The sequence below is a fragment of the Pleurodeles waltl genome, chromosome 3_1, assembly GCF_031143425.1.
Source record: "Pleurodeles waltl isolate 20211129_DDA chromosome 3_1, aPleWal1.hap1.20221129, whole genome shotgun sequence".
NCBI classification, from domain to species: Eukaryota; Metazoa; Chordata; class Amphibia; order Caudata; family Salamandridae; genus Pleurodeles; species Pleurodeles waltl.
The window spans coordinates 1,911,126,589-1,911,144,209 of record NC_090440.1 but is presented as its reverse complement, the minus strand read 5'-3'; the positions used below and the strand labels follow the sequence as shown (position 1 = coordinate 1,911,144,209).

Below are 17,621 nucleotides of genomic sequence, written 5' to 3'. Positions count from 1 at the left end.
TGGGCCCATTGTCCTAGGACCACCACATCCTGAGTTAAGGGCAGAAATGTTTTGAAAAAGTAATGCCTTGCAAAGCATCATGTCTCGAGTTTTGAGTGTAATGAATATTGTAGTATTGGCTCTCCCGCTGTGCAGTGAGAGCCGCTTTCGCTTTGAGGATTTTTGTTTTATGTAAAGCATTCACCAATTTCAAGGGTTTAAAGTGGAGAGCCACAAGAAATTACTCTGATTACGTAACTGTGAACAGTGTGACCAGCACTCGAGTGCCACCGATTGAGTTCACACTGTTGTACCTGTTCGCACTGTGAGCGCCATGTCTGCCATGCAGCACGAAGGGGAGAGACAAAAGAGAGAGATTGCCCACGCGGAAGTATATCAGCAATCGTGCAATAATCCCTGCAAGGCGTGACAAAAACAGCCTCAAGGCAGGACAAATGTAAAGCATTTACCAATGACTTTAAGTGATTTTTAGAAGGCAAACCCACGAACGAGTGTAAGTGATGGGTATGACAGGGGCATGGTTAAAAACTCACAATACTTACAACAGGTCAAAGCGTTTGCATGGTCGACCTAAAAAGGATTGCTGTATTTATAAACAATCACAGACATGGTGGTCTGCTGACCCCAGCAGGCCACCCCACCATCCCTTTGATGGCAACGATTCATGGTGTGTTGCTGTTTGCGACCTACCTCATTAATATTAATGATGTCGTTTGAATTGCTTCCCACAATGATTCAGTATTTTGTGGACTGACTTATCATTAGTACATATGTTGGTTCTCAAAATAGAAATGCATTTGTTAAACATTGCTGCAAAAATTGCAATCATTTTTAGCCAATGCATTGCACGCACATCTGCCCCTTTTATATCAACTGCAAAACTCTGCATTGGCTCAGGTGACTTTAGCAGTCCATTTCATGGCACGTTGTATTGTTCATTGAGCCCCCAAGTCAAAGCCACTCAGTGCCTTAACAGTGAAGTGATTGCTTATGTTCCCATAAGAGCTTTGTGGTCTGTGGTCTGCTGTTATCTAGTCTTCTCCCGGATCCAAAGACAACATGATGTTAGTCACTCTCCTTTTCTGTCACCTCTCTCTGAAAAGTTTTGGAGTGATCTTCTTTAAGTTTTATAATGTATTCCTCTTTTGCAAGAACATCAGCATTTTGCCATCAGACCCGACACTTCCTTATTTTAATATGTGTTAGTGACTTTATACCGGTGAACAGAGAAAATGCGTGTTTGACTAAGCACTGCTTTGTCTGTAGCAGCAACTGCACAATAGGCCAGAATCCAAAGGCGTAACAATAATGGACAGTGAGCTGTTTAGGATAATGTGGAATAATCACTGATTCTGAATACTGCTTTCTGAGGTGCACTGGCAGAGTCACTGATTCTGGGACATAGAGGGGATAATCATTGATTTCCAGAATGTTGTGAGATAGCCAATGATCAATGATTTATGAAATGTGGCTTTAGAATTACTGATTTGGTGGGCAGATTGTGAATATCTCACCACTGCACAGTCTTTTTAAGCTTTTTTTTCTCTTGACACAAGCTGGCAGTTTCTTCTCTTTATTTCTGTCTTAGCTATGCCATTGCTGATAACTCCTATCGGTCGATGCGTACAGAGAGGCGAGATCAGTGTATCCTTATATCCGGGGAAAGTGGCGCTGGCAAGACTGAGGCCACGAAAAAGATTCTGCAGTACTTCGCCGTTACTTGCCCTGCCAGCGACCAGGTGGAGACCATTAAAGACCGGCTGCTCCAGTCCAATCCTGTTTTAGAGGTAAGTAGTTGAGCTCGTGCTGGAGCAAAAAGCTATCCTGTGCATTATTTGGGGTTCCTGTAAAATGCTGAATACCACTTTGCATTAGCATCAGAGCATCTTCTGTAGTAATCCAGTAATGAAAAAATAATAGTAGTCCTGGGCTGAAAAAATCAGTCAGCCTGCTGCTAAAGGGATATCTGGCAAGCTAATTTTTGCAGTTAAAGTCATGTTGCTGAATCATTGGAGGAGACAACAAATGTAAGTCTGGTAAAGAACGTGATCGCTGGTCTCAAGCCTGTGGCTGTCCTAGCAGCATATCTAATCATAGGAGTTCGTATAAACTGGCAATTTTCCTGGACTTCCTAAATTTCCAAAAGTCTGATTCTTGTCTCAGCTGTAGGAGGTAATGAGCTCCAAAGGGATGAGCCTTGTATATCAAGGAGTCTTCTATAAAAATTGTAGACCTTGTGAATAGCAGATGTTGCTTGGCAAGGCCTTACTCTTATGATTGAAAGATATGAGCAGTCCATTTACAAGGTAGTCTTGCAAGCATATAACGCCTTCCATACTAAACAAAGAGTTTTATGTTTGAATTATTCATATACTCTGTGCAAACAAAGGTGTTTTAATCAAAACAAGAGGTGTGCTGCATATTTCTTGACTCGTTCTGGGCTCATTATGCAGTCATTGGAGTTTTGAGAGTGGTTTATTATAGGCACTGCATGGACCAGGAACATTTTCTGGGATCTTTGCTATCATGATCCTAGTATGTACTAATCTATTCCACATTCTTTTGTGACATCTATACCTACTGTGATTTTCAGACAGACTCGCCTGCAGTGATGATGAGAAGCAGGCACACACCTACATACAATGGCCCTCTAGCATAGACACTTACGACTAGCCTCTGCTGCACATAATGCTACTTTTCTCCCTAGCAGCACATACCATTGTCCTCATGCAGAAATATCTATACCACCAGTATAGCACCAGTTCTCTAAATATGATCTCAGCTTCCATCAACCCTGAGGTTTTATTGAGCTGCAGGGGACATATGCTCTGTTTCTGTTAGTGCTGTCAGAGAACAATCGTGTTGATTATGCTGCCTGGACGAAATGTGTGTGTTATTGATGTTACTCTTATTGTACCTTTTTACTTGTGACACATATTTGCCCTTTCTTTAGTATGAGAATCATACAGTAATTTTCTGATGCTTTATTTTTTTTTAATCTTATTTTTAGGCCTTTGGTAATGCAAAAACACTACGAAATGACAACTCAAGCCGGTTTGGCAAGTACATGGATGTGCAGTTTGATTATAAGGTAATGTTCAAGTCCATCTGAGAAGTTATAGGTGTTAAATTATCTCTTTTGCACTAGAATGAACCTTAGTGTGTTTTAATGGCTAAAATGCTGCACTTTAAGTTCTCAAATATTGTGCTCTTGTAAAGTGTTGTTAGTAAAGATTCATTTGGTTGTTAATGTTAACATTAATGTGATTGCAGGGAAGAGTTGTCTATCAGATTGTCTCATAACAGGAACACTATTGGCTAGTTAGAAGGGGGGGGGATTTGAAAACCAAGGATTAACTGCATACTGCAAGGGCTACCACAAAAGAAATTGTCCACATATGCACCTACCTTATGCATTACAAACCACTGCATCCAAAAAGTTACAAGGCTAAAAAGTGATACTAATCAGCCAAACTCTACCCACAATGACACTAATTCTAATACCCAACACACTCCAAATGAGCAGGTTATTTGTAAATTCAGAAAGGGTGTGAAACCATTTATGAATGGCAGCTGGAGAAACATCAGCTACATCCTCTTCAGTTCCCTTGCACTGCTGCGCGTGTTTCTGTACACCCCTCTTTTCCCATTTAGTTTTCCGCATCCCCTGCACAGGTATTAGTCTTCTCTCATTTTTGTTGACGAACATGATTGGGCACATCATTGCACCTGTTTGTGTCCTGTGTACTCATTCAGCCTGTTGTTGCTCCAGAATATACAAAGCCAAAGCGGCGACAATGACGCCGTAAAAGAATTGTAGATCTTCAGTGCACGCTCTAAAGTCTACAGTTTTACAGTTTAAGTCTGTTATGTAAGTCCCTGATGCAAACTCCTGTAATTGTTGCCAGTGGCTGTAAATGAGCAAGCCACTGCCCTTTGCAGCGGGAGCACTCTAAGTAGGAATATGAGGGAGGCCGAATGCATGGTACAGGAATAGAGCACACATCTTCCACCATCTCTAATTCACCATTACCAAGGACAGATAAAGTTTAGTAGCTGCAGCTCAACAGCCTGAGTGTATTCCTCTCTTATGGCATTCAGCTTCAAATAACTCCTTCACTGATACATTCAGTGCAGGGGAGAGGTTGGATAGTGACTGTATTTGCAAAAGGAATTATTCCTAATCTGGATTCCTGGTTTTGAGCAGACCTCCAAACACATCGCTCTTAGTATATATGTATGTGAAAGCATCTAATACTAAGTTTATATTTCTGAATGATAAAAAAGAGATAGAAATGGCAAAGAACATTTAGGCGTGGAATAATATTTTGTTTGCTAGACAACCTTATTTCCTAATCACACATTGATTATCAGAACACATCTGTTTTCTCAGTTTGCCTGGTCTAAAGGCAGTTATAGTCTGAGCATTGATTTATAATTTCCCTCCTTGAAGAGGTCTCAGTCCATGATATTTCTTACAATAAGACTTAGTTTCTCAAAAACATGACTTTCCTAAAGTGATCATATGATTCTCTCTGATACCAGCAACACAGCAAGCCGAGTGATCCGGTGCCAGTCAGGATTACACGGCTCAAAACTCTACCAGTTTTTTTAGACCTCAGTTCCAAAGAGCGTTTTGCAAACAGCACAACTGGATGGACCAAAATTATAGGATGGTTTGCTACTTACATCTGCTATAACCCACAGCCCAGCCAATTGCCCTCCCTATGAAATATACACTCCCCCTAAACAAAGCCCTTCACACAAGTCAGTTCACAAAAGTACCCGCATGGGCAACTACGTCTACCTTTAGACTTAATGAAGCACACAATTAATTCTTCCTACGCACCGCTTGCAGTGCACCCATCTTTTCCTACATAAATTGAATTGCAACAGGCATCCTTTCAAGCATCAGCACGAAGTGCGACCAGGATCCCGATGAAAGTCGGAACATTCGAATGATCTTCTGAGGCTTCAAAGCATCATATAAATGATGTGTAAAGTGCCTTACACCTCGCAAAGGATATGGAAAATGCTATATAAATAACCATACCATACCGTACCCTATATTCCTCGCCTTGGGGGCTAATGCCGTTGGTAATTGCATTTTACCTGTGTAAGTCATAGTTGCATACTCTCTGAAAGATGATAATAAACTTGACCTGAACATGATGCAATCATGGGGGGGGTCTGCAAATATAATTATTGGGGACAGAGGATTTATGTCCTGCTACTGTCCAGAAACCCATCTCTCTGACCAGTTCAGCTGTATAACAATCTACACGGAATCCAGTGACTGACAAGTGAAAGAACCCCCTTCTGCCCCAAATATGAATGTAAAAACGCTTGATACTCAAGTTTTGAAAAGGAGTGTGTCTGTTATCCTACATGTGTGTTTAGACTACGCAGATCCATTTTTAGGACATTCAGGTATCTGGGCACAGACATGTTGGATCCTCCTTTCCCGACATTCAGATTTAAGTGCTAGAAAAAAGACAGGCATACGAGACGGACTGGAATGTCGGCCCACATTCAAAGAAGTATGACTGGAATGTCAATGTAGGAGCCTTGTTTATTTACAACACATGGGGTATGCTTCAGGTCTTTTAGGAAAGAATTATCACAGCTATATATTTTGTAAACATAAAGAATATTCTAATAAACATTGAGGTAGAGTGGTTTCTATATCTGTAGTAACAGGTCATTGCTTCTTTAAACTGTAGCACAGGCAGACTAATGATTTTATTGATATGTTTAGGGTGTTCAGGTTGCAGTTTGTTAATGCATGTAAAAAGCATAGAGTTGCTATGATCACGCCATCTCTATATTCCAGTTTACACATGGATTTTAGTGGTTTTAAAGCTGGACAGGCCTTCACAGCAAGGGCACAAAAATATTGTTCATGGCTTTGGAAAGTTGTGCCAATCTACTCTTCACTTGAACATTTTCTAGGCAACCTGGGTTTTTTCCTTCAGTTTGCCTGACAATCATGTAGGTCCACTGGCGGTGTTCAATATTGTTTCTGGTATTGGGTGCCCCCCTCACATCGGAACAGACTGCTAATACCTGGGGGACACCTAGATTGCACCCACTTTCTAACTAAGGATGGATACTTCTCCCCCCCTCCCCAAACCACAACCTAGCTTATGCTTTGATCGAAGGTGGTGGGAGCTGATATTTTTTCCAGAGGTTCAGGTCTTTGTAACTGTACCCTCATTAGAAGAGAGTTGACTGGCCCTCCCCAGTGAAAAGCCCATTAGATCCTTATAACTTGGGGAATTTTGCCTTCGTCATGTCTGGGAAATGGATGCAGGATGAATGTTGTATGTATTTGAGATATTTGTTTCAGAGGGAGTCTGGTGAACCTTAGGGTCTGTTTGGGCACTCCTTGCATGTTTTGTGTGGTAGGGTGATAGCCCATTTCTTTTGTCCAATATAGATTTTCCTCTTCCAAACTCACCCACCACTCATGTCCAGTGTTGGGCCACCACCCATGGCAAGAGGAACAGCTTCAGGGCTGTCTTAGCCCAATACAAATAATTATCTTGGATCAATGCAAAATAATCCAGTGAAAGGCTGTGCGCCTAGAAGCTCACAAAATGTGTCCAACAAGAATGACTGCTTCCTTCTGTAGGCACCTACAACATTTTTAAGTTGCAGACTGTGGGAAGTTGGCCTGGTGTGTGGTGGGTACCCAAGGTACTTACACCTTATACCAGGTCCAGGTATCCCCTCTTAGTGAAGTGTAGGCAGTGTCTAGAAACCAGGCTCTCTAGAGGTAGCTGTGGATGAGCAGCCAAGCTTATCTAGGAGACGTGCAAAGCTTGTGCAATAGCACTGCAGTCACACAACACTTATACACATGAAAGAAAACACTCAGTTGTACAAAAATAACGGTACTTTATTATCACAAAGTACTAGAAGGGCAACCCTCCAACAGGAGGTAAGTAATACACTAAATCTATACACTAGTGAACAGTAACGGGCATAGTAAAGGCTAGAAGGCAAGAAAAGTCTGGTTAGGAGTTTACAACACCAATAGCTCTAACTTGAGCAAATGCGAGACCCGTTGGATTGCTGATGCTTGTTGTTTTCTGTTGTCAAGTGTGGTGAGACAGAATTCTCCTGGCCCTAACCCTGTATTTCCTCTTCTTCAGCCCCTGAGGTACTCAGTCAGCTTTCACTGCCCCATTGTAGCTCTGATTCAAGAACTGTTAGAATTATCTTCCTTGCATTACGATTCTGAAGATACCAACATTAGGCTGTCAGGACTTAACCCTTAATAATGAGGTTCTAGGTGGGCGAGTGGCTTCTCTGGGTGTCCCTGCCACTGGAAAAATTTGTTGACCATGACTGGTGAATTTCGAGATACAGGCTCCTAAAAAAACAACTTAGAAAGTACTGCCTTACTAGTCCCATATGGTTCTTCCAAGAAACAGGACTACCATTTGGATCCTAAAGTGCTAACAGGACTCTAGTGACAGTCTCCCACTGGTACTGTAGTTACAAAGCTACCAGCACTAGGACACTCATGGAGCACCAAAGGTTTTTGCTGTGTGGGATCATAGTTGTTCGGGTGGCGGATTTTTGTAATGCACATCTGTGTGGTTGCCACCATTCATTTTGGCCCGCACACATTTTCATGGGTAACAGCTTCAATTCTGACCTTAGTACCAATATGGTACTAAAGGTTGGTACCCGCCCAGTTTGGGCTTGTATATCACTTGCTTCCTTTTATACTTCTTTATGAGCCCAGCTTTAACTTCCAATGCAAGCTCTCCTGATCCTAAAGTCATGCCAGCTTAAGGCACCATCATCCTGTTTGATTTCTGGTGGCCACTGGTAGTTATGACTCTGGCGCTTTCGGCCATTAGTATTTGACTGACACTGTTCCTCAACCCTTTGGTGGCGATCTGTGCCATAAGCAGAATTATTTATTTAGAAGCCTCCCAGTTTGGAAGAAAGACCCACATATGGACCTATTTCTGAGCCTCCAGAATGTAAGCCCCTTGCAAGCTTTACCAAATGAAGGCATAAATATAGACAGATTTGAGGTGGTATCAAATAAAAGTTGATCATATTCAAGGACTTATATCAACATTTGTTTCACGAAAAAATCAATTAAATCATTACTTCATCAGTGATTAAAGAAAACTAGGAGTAATTCGAATATTTTAAAGGTAAGGTATTGAGCCTTTAGGAAGTGTATACGATGCATGGTAATTACATATAAAATAGAGGTAAAGAACATGAGATCAGAACAAATATTATATATGTTTAATTATGTAAACATAAAGTAACAATATAAAGACAAATGACTTTAAGAACGATTGGTGACAAATACATGAACTCCTTCAACACGGACATCCTAAGGAACTCTCTCAGTTGAGAAGAGAGAGTTCATAAGCATTAAGGCTGCTCAGCTATTATACAAACAAATGCCATGTTTTTACATGTTTTTTGTTTACATTAGTGAGATAAAACATGAAACAATGCCTACCAGTGTTACGGCAGCACCATCACCCACGTTCGATGTAACAGGAAGAGCGGCCTTTGAATAAAAAGAGCGTAACATGTTGGTCTGTTTTTCTCTGGCTGTCAAATGTGATCTGACACTGATGTTTTCTGAATACTGAGGCTTAAGCCTCATCACTTCATATTCACTTTGAATTTTTTAAGTTCCAGTTTAGTTTTCTTGTTGATCTGTGACATATGCACAGGTGAACTGGTTCACAGGGTCAGCGCTCTTATGAGCTGCAGGTAGTGGTAAAAAGAGTTTGCTTAAATGTCAGCATATTGTTTGATAAGTGGGTTTTCCTTTTGAACAAATATAGGATGTCTCGTGGAGTATGCGGAGGTGGTCATAAAGCATCTTAACGCCTTAATTTCTGTGCGGGCTGCTGTTCTTTTGAAGCACGGAGCACCCGCTTCTCTCTGTAGTTTTGGCAGAGATTTCTGACACTTCTGGCCACCGCTCCAAATCGGTGAAGCATACGTCCTTGTGGATCGAATAGTTGTGTTGATTGCGTGCACCTTGCTGTGCATAGGCATTGGCTTAGTCTTCAGAAGTGGGTACCATGCAGCCAGTTTGGTTAATGCTTTCTGGTGAGTTTCTCAAATGTGGTTTCTCCAGCTAAGCTTGGAGTCGAGTATCAGTCCTTGGTATGAACTGCTGTTTTCCCACTTTATCTGCTTTCAATTGAGGCAGATCTCTGGATGTGCTTTGATACTTTTTTTTCAGGTGAATAATATTACTTTGTTTGTGTTGAGAGTGTAACACGCCATAGTGTTTTTTGGTTATGTCGCAGGCTCCATATTGAAAGATGTGCATGCATGTACGGACGCTTTGTATGGCAGTCTGTAATGTGCCAAAACTATATGAAGAATGTGAATGTAACGTTCTTTCATGCAAGAGTGTTTATGAACTGGATTGAAATCAGTTCGCTGAAACTGTTTTTGAGACAGGTGTTTGAGAACTGAGAGAACTAAGTTGACTGTCAAAATACAAAACACAAAAGATTGAAAAACAAAAATTATTGAGGCACAACGTTTGTAAAAATGAGGATTGAAAACCTCTAACCCTTGATGGCATTCAACCATCTCACATCCTAATGCATGATACATAGTCACATCTTATATTCCATTAATTTTGCATCACACCATGTATACAGTTCTCCCTTTATACCCTAATCGTAATATTTCCTGCCTTCTAGCCATATAGCTCCTACAGTTAAACTGAAGCTTCCTACTCCCACACCCTATAGTTCATATTGCTTGTTGCTACAAACATCGTGTCTTATTATTATTTATTGTTCTACAAATCACTTTTACACAGCCATCGTAAGCCTCTAGACTTGCTATACCCATAATATTATATTTAACAAGAAATACTCCTCTAACAGCCCTATTGTAACATGTCTTGTGCATAGATCATATAGTTTCACTAGCTAAACCCTTGACTACTATCCCCTCTTATTAGGGTTTGAATCCCTATTGGTACAAACTCCATACCTCATTATTATTTTTAAGTTAAGTGTGCAAGTGCTTTGACCTGTTGTAAGTATTGTGGGCTTTTAGCCACGCTCATCACTTTAATTCATTCGTGGGCTTGCCTTTCAAAAATCGCTTGATGTCATTGGTAAATACTTTACGTTTGTCTTGTCTTCAGGTTGTTTTTGTCACGCCTTGCAGGGTGCCCCGTTACATGGATTATTGCACAATTGCCTATATATTTCAGCATGGGCAAGCTGCTGTTTTTTCTTTTGTCTCTCCCCTCCGCATGGCGGCCAGGGCAGTCACAGCGCGAACAGGTACAGCAGTGTAAACTCGATTGGTGGTATTGCAGCACTGGTCACATTGTTCACAGTTACCTAATCAGAGTTATTTCTTGTGGTTCTCCCCTTAAAACACTTGAAATTGGTAAATGCTTTACATAAAACAGAAATCCTCAAAGCTAAAGCAGCTCTCCCGGCACAGCGGCGGACCCGATACTACAATATTCACTGAACTCTGGAACTCACCTATAATCATTTGCAGGGCATTACTTTTACAAAACATTTTGCTCATAACTCTGCCTGTGGTAGTCCTAGGACAATGATAAATCCTTCCGAACGCTCTTTCTGTCTACATCATCTCTGGGTCCCCACACTAGGTTAATGTGGACCCCAAAATATTAACCCCTCCCACCATTCTGTGTCTTTTAAGCTTTCTCATGGCTAGAACTTTTGTTTTACAGTGGGAGGAGTTTTGTTTTAAAGGCCTTGTTTGTAATATCATTGCAGTAGGCCTGCTTGCCCTAAACAATTCCCAGAGGGGATAAGTATAGGGTTATACTGCATTACTTTCTCCTGTTTTATGTCATGGGGTTATGCCCTCTACGGGCTAACAATATGGTTACATGACCATGTTTCTAACAAAATATATTTTTGTTATGGTGCCCTCTAGAGGCTGTTTTGAGCATTACAGTCTAATGCCAAAAGTTTATTTCCAATAAAAGGTTTATATGATAATTGTATATGTTATAATAATCTCTCCTTATTACAATTATGACCATGATTCAAGCAAATGTAACATCTGTATTACACATGATTGTTTGAACCCTCTTGATATCTTTGGGTGACCCTTCTAGTTTATTCTCCTCTGTGGCTGTCTTGTGTCTTTTTGGGGGGAATTGTGTTAGCCAGCCAGCAACTCTGATGGTGGGGTGGTGAAAGTTGTATTCTGTTGGAACTAGAATGGCAGATTTAAATTAGGATACTAAATGGCAACATTTTCATTTTTTCTGCAGATAGAGGAGGAAGGTAAATGGAAGTGCTTTAGTTATATGCATGGCCATTATAAATATTTGACAGGAAAATACAAAAAATGTGAGGCACGGTTGACCAGTTTATGTGGCAAAAAAAGCCCAGTTAAGAAGTTTCAATACCAATAGCTCTAACTCAAGCAAATACAAGACCTATCGCATTGCAAATGTTTGTTTATTTTTTCACGGGTCACTGAATTTACCACAGAGAGAGCCATACGCACTTCTAGGGCATCTTGGGCACTTTATTCAGATAGTATACTGATCAAAGTCACTCAGAGCACACCAAAAGTATTTTTAGGTCTAGCATAGAGGCAATTTTAGCTGGTTTGCTTGCCTCTTTTAATAAAGAAAATGCAAACATAAAAAATACATACATGCGTATATAGAGTGGGCGTGGATCAGCCATTTTCATTCATTGATCTGTTCAGCTCTCACTCATATTATTCCCTTGCCCACCATTGCATAACGCATGGGTCAGCCCACTTCAGTAATTGGCTTTCTTATGATGTGAGTGGCAGCATTTTGTTTGATTACATATGCACATTAGTCTAAAACGTAGTGTACCTTAGTGCCATGTCTAGTGGGCTAGTACTTTGTCAGTGCTTGCTTTCATCACTATTTGTTACGCGTTTTCATTACTTTTTTAGTTATCCTTGTATTGAAACAATATCTTCAGGTTACAGTAACTAAAAACCAAGATCCCATTTTCTTTGCACAATCATGTCATATCTTGTCCGCCATATTACAAGTTCCATTATATCCAAGGTCGTAACTAGGCCCGTAGTGATATTGCTAATGCATATGCAATGGGGTTTAATACTTGACTGACTACCTTGAAAATTCCAAGTCTGCCTCATAGTGGAGATTTACATGGAGGACTTTAAGAAAGCTAAACATCACCACCCAGTCACCCTTCTGAATGCCTATGGAAAAATCTTCCCTGGCTGCTATTTCAGCATTTTCAGAGCTTGGCCAGAGAATATAATATAATTCCAGTTCATCAAGGTGGTTTTTAGGCAGAATGGTAATTTTTGAATCTGAATTCTTGGGCAGCACCAAAATGTCTATATAAAAACTTTCAAGTGCTTTTAAAATCAAATCAAATCATAAACATTTATAAAGCGCTCTACTCACCTGTGTGGGTCTCAAGGCGCTAGGGGGATGGGGTTACTGCTGCTCGAAGAGCCAGGTCGTGAGTTGCCTCCGGAATGCGAGGTGGTCCTGGGTGGTCTTGAGGTTGGTGGGGAGGGAATTCCATGTCTTGGCCGCCAGATAGGAGAAGGATTTCCCACCTTCCGTGGTGCGGCGGAAGCGAGGGACGGGGGCGAGAGCGAGGTTGGCGGAGCGAAGTTGACGGGTGGGGGTGTAGAAACTGAGGCGGCGGTTGAGGTGTTCGGGTCCCTTGTTGTGGAGGGCTTTGTGTGCGTGGGTGGGGAGTCGGAAGGTGATCCTTTTGTTGACGGGAAGCCAGTGCAGGTGTCTCAGGTGGGCGGAGATGTGGCTGTTGAGGGGTATGTCGAGGATGAGGCGGGCGGAGGCGTTTTGAATTCGTTGCAGACGTTTCTGGAGTTTAGCGGTGGTTCCTGCGTATAGGGTGTCGCCGTAGTCCAGGCGGCTCGTGACGAGAGCGTGGGTCACGGTCTTTCTGGTGTCGGCGGGGATCCAACGGAAGATCTTTCGGAGCATGAGGAGGGTGAGGAAGCAGGAGGATGATACGGCATTGACTTGTTTGGTCATGGTGAGAAGTGGGTCCAGGATGAAACCGAGGTTGCGTACGTGGTCTGAGGGGGTTGGTGCGGTGCCAAGGGCCGTGGGCCACCAGGAGTCGTCCCAGGCGGACGAGGTGTTTCCGAGGATGAGGACTTCTGTTTTGTCTGAGTTCAGTTTTAGACGGCTGAGTTTCATCCATTCTGCAACGTCTTTCATTCCATCTTGCAGGTTGGTCTTGGCGCTGGTGGGGTCCTTGGTGAGGGAAAGTATCAGCTGAGTGTCGTCGGCGTAGGAGGTGATGTTGATGTTGTGTTTGCGTACGATGTCGGCGAGGGGGCTCATGTAGACTTTGAAGAGAGTAGGGCTGAGCGAGGAGCCTTGTGGGACGCCGCAGATGATCTCGGTGGGGTCTGAGCGGAAAGGTGGGAGGTAGACTCTTTGGGAGCGGTTGGAGAGGAAGGAGGTGATCCAGTCCAGGGCCTGTCCTTGGATCCCGGTGGAGCAGAGGCGGGATATTAGGGTTCGGTGGCAGACGGTGTCGAAGGCAGCCGAGAGGTCGAGGAGGATGCGACTGTTTTTCCGTTGTCCATCAGAGTTCTGATGTCGTCTGTGACTGAGATGAGGGCGGTTTTTGTGCTGTGATTGGCTCGGAATCCGGACTGAGAAGGGTCGAGTAGGTTGTTGTCTTCAAGGAAGTTGGTAATTTGCTTGTTGACGGTCTTCTCTATGACTTTGGCAGGGAAGGGGAGGAGCGAGATAGGGCGGAAGTTCTTCAGGTCGCTGGGGTCCGCCGTAGGTTTCTTCAGTAGGGCGTTGACTTCTGCGTGTTTCCAGCTCTCGGGGAAGGTGGCAGAAGCAAACGAGCTGTTGATGATGGTCTGGAGATGCGGGGCGATGATGTCGTTGGCTTTGTTGAAGATGAAGTGTGGGCAGGTGTCAGAGGGGGCACTGGAGTGGATGGAGTTCATGGTGGCTTTGGTCTCTTCCGTGTTGATGTGAGTCCAGGCGTTGAGGGTGATGGCTGGGGTTGTAGGTTCTGTGGTGGTTGGCTGGGTCTGTTGTCCGAAGCTGTCGTGTAGGTCGGTGATCTTACGATGGAAGAAGGTGGCGAGGGAGTTGCAGAGGTCTTGTGAGGGCGTGATGGCGTTGGCGTTGGCGATAGGGTTGGAGAGCTCTTTGACAATGTTGAAGAGTTCTTTGCTGTTGTGAGTGTTCATGTCCAGTCTGTCTGTGAAGGATAGACCTCTCCACTTTATGGGTCAAGCTAAAGTCGACCTGGGATATGCTGTTGTGACTTTTGAAAATCCTATATGAGTTACACTCTGACATGTGGGTCAGGTTGCTAGCCGGGTCAAAATATACTTTACTTTGAAAATATTAGTATAGACAAGGATGCATTCTTGCCTCTTTGCACTTCTTGCTATATTTTCAGAATTCACAAATGTAATGTGAAAAGTCTGTTTTCTACCTACACTTGGGTGTTGTTTCCTGTTGCTGCTTGTAATTGATGATGATATATACATGATTATACATATTACCCCATCAGTGTACTGCATAGTTTATGCCTATTGTTTTAATCTCATAAAATGAAGATTAATTTACTAAAGACAATCATAATGATTTTTGGGCTCATGGGTGACAAGTCACCTAGAAACTTTACTATGAAAGGGACATCAATATATGCTGTTAAGGCATATCTATACTGAGGGATTCAGTTTGGTAGAAATGTATTATATCGTCCAGATTAATTTAGTCAGGTGGTGAAGGTGACCTCAAGAATAATGGACCTTTTGCACGAAATCGTAGGCATAATATACAAATCTTGATGACCACCTACATTGTAAATATACTTAATGTAGTTTTGTATGCTGTTATATGTTGTTCTTTGGAGCAAGGGGGCAAAATGGAGGCAAAGCTCTGGATATAATTTCTATCTCTCCGGTCAAATCCATTAGGATGGAGTTGCGTCTTTTAGTGTTAGGTACTAGAAATCATGGTCAAACATTTTCTTATTGGCATTGTCTTCAGATTATAGCTGCGATTACTTTGAAATGTCTAGAAACTTCTTCAGATTAAACAGTTTATTATACGTACTGTCAAATCTTGTGTAATTCATTGTAATACTTGAAAATATATATAGGTGAAAAACTCCCATAAAGAACTAGAAAGGTTGCTTCAAACACATTGTATTTCTGGAGTGTCGAGTAACCTATAAAACACTGCTCCACAAAGAAACATTTAATTCCAGCATGTGCATCAGTAGTAAGGGCTCTCTGCAGTTTTATGTGCAGATACATTTTAACGCTGAAGGGGTTTTATGTGAATTTTAAAACTAGGGGTCTGAATTTAACTGGTAACCCTCTATCCTAGATATAGCTCAATACTGATGTGTAGCCTCATGCATATGTTGTTCATTTGACCTGGTCTCTGGTTTGAAAAGTTGGTACATAACTCCGGATAGTTGTACACATATTATTACTTTTTTCTTTTTTTTGTGCTGTTACAATTGATGTTGGTTATTGAGTTATCATATTTGTAAGGTTTTTAAAGCATTTGTCATTTCTTGATATATTTTACATAATATCAGAAAGGCTGTGTTTCAATAAATAAGTTAAAAAAAAATAAAAGATGTATTTTTCTTTACCATCTTCAGCCTTTGGCATTGAGAACAATGATGATGTTTTTGGGGAGGATGGCGTTATGCTTTCAGTTTGTACTGCATGCCAGATTTCATATGGTTTTTTTGCATGAATGGCTCAACAGTCAGTGGTCACGGCGACTGGGGAGTAGGCATAATGCAGTGATTGTGGAAGTTCATAAGAGTCTCAAGTGGTAGATGCCAGACAGTTTACACAAAAAGTAATCTTATACCATGTACATCCGGTCATCATTACAGCCGATGCGTCCATCAGAGTGTTGGAGTCCAAACGATGAACATGACAGCAAAGGGCACATGAGATCTATATTTAACCACTTTTTGCAGCTAAGTGCTGGAGTTCAAAAACATGTTCTGGTCACTAAGGATGTGTCAAATCCATTTGGAGAGAAGATAGTGTCTGATCAGACCAACTATACCATATAATGCATTACGCTCTGAAACGAAGGTTTACAATCTCCATTCGTAATGTAGAAGCTGAACAGTCAGTCAAACATACACATTGAAGCAAAATACATGCCTTTCTCATCGCAGCGTGGCAACTCTAGCTAAAGAATGAACACCTTTATTAATGGGAATTCCATAAAACAATAGAAAACTAAATTTTCAGGATTGCGTTTAGTAGAAATAGACTAATTCACCAACAAATGTAACAAAACATGTTAAGATTACTCCACCAAGTTATCTACAACTCCTGTCAAGAACCAGGAGTCTATTGAGGAGTTGATATATAGTATTTAATTATTCATTTCTCCCAATTATTTTGATATAGCAGTGAGTCGCGAAGTGACTTCAGGCGTGGTGCTCATTTGATGGAGATATAAATCACATTACACTAGAATGCTAGCTCTACTCAACAACTTAATTGTGAAATAGGGCAGAATCTTCATTCAGATGCAAGGTTATGGTTCGGCTCCAGAGGTCTTAGAATAATGGCATCGTAGATGTTGAGAGATTGTTAAGGATGGGAGGAGAGCAGCAATCAGGAAGTGTTTCTTAGCAAAGTGGAAAAGATTTGCAGCATAACATTAGCATGAAAAGGGACAATTTTTTAAAATGTTCCTGCAAGGTATTTCACAAAGCGTATTTCAGTCAGTGAATACTAGGTTGACTTACAGTCCAGTGATGATGCATCTAGCAACAAAAAAGAAACGACATACATTGCTGTTTAAGATAGTAGAGCTACATGGTTACTTCAAGGGAGAATGACTCTGCCCCACGAATACATCCTTTAGCCTTGGACTTGAATATAATGCTGCTACTGTTAATATTATGAATATGATGCTGCTAAGGTTAATAGTACCCCAATTCGAACCATATCACGTATGTCCAGTCCAAGAGAATGGATTGAATGATAGTTATGTTAATAAAGAGTCATTGAGTTGCACGCTCTGAAAGTCAAGGGACTTTGCTTCAAATACATGAGGGCAAATTAGTTCTAGGAACACACAGAGATATCGAGTGAGGGACGTCCCTCCTTCCCATGCTAATTAGTGTATAGAATTACCAACTTGTTAAAAATTCTCAGTCACATGCCAAAAGGTATCTTCATGCACTAGATCTGAGAAGAGGCATGATGTACTATGGTGTAAGGACGAAAGTAAAAAGAACAGTGCTTACTACTTGCATTATTTGCTTATATCCTGAGTCCAACAAGTGCATAGACACAATAGATTCTCTGTTGTGAAAAACTTTTATTTTCATGTTAGACTGTGTACAAAATTTTCCGCTATTGTGTTCGAGAGAATACTTATTAAGATGTCTGACAGGTTCTATATGACAGTGTTAAATCTAAACATTGCAAACAGGAAAATGTAGGTAGAAAACTGCGTCCTTTTTCCCAATGCAGACATGAAGGAGAGTGATGGCTAGAAGAAGCAGACTTCATTGTCCCTTCTACTGTTTTGTCACATCCTAGCTTGACTTAGAGGCAAGGACCCTTTGTGGGAG

At 41.5% G+C, this 17,621-nt stretch overlaps 1 protein-coding gene across 5 annotated transcripts in view; it reads left to right on the top strand.

Annotated features, from left to right (window-relative positions):
- Window positions 1-17,621, top strand: part of MYO1C (myosin IC) — a 365,885-nt gene that overhangs the window by 216,052 nt on the left and 132,212 nt on the right. For all 5 annotated transcript variants that reach the window (XM_069226100.1, XM_069226102.1, XM_069226099.1 and 2 more), the window contains exons 4-5: window positions 1,589-1,787; window positions 3,011-3,091. In XM_069226100.1, coding sequence (XP_069082201.1) covers window positions 1,589-1,787; window positions 3,011-3,091 — 280 coding nt within the window. The remainder of the gene's footprint in view (window positions 1-1,588; window positions 1,788-3,010; window positions 3,092-17,621) is intronic.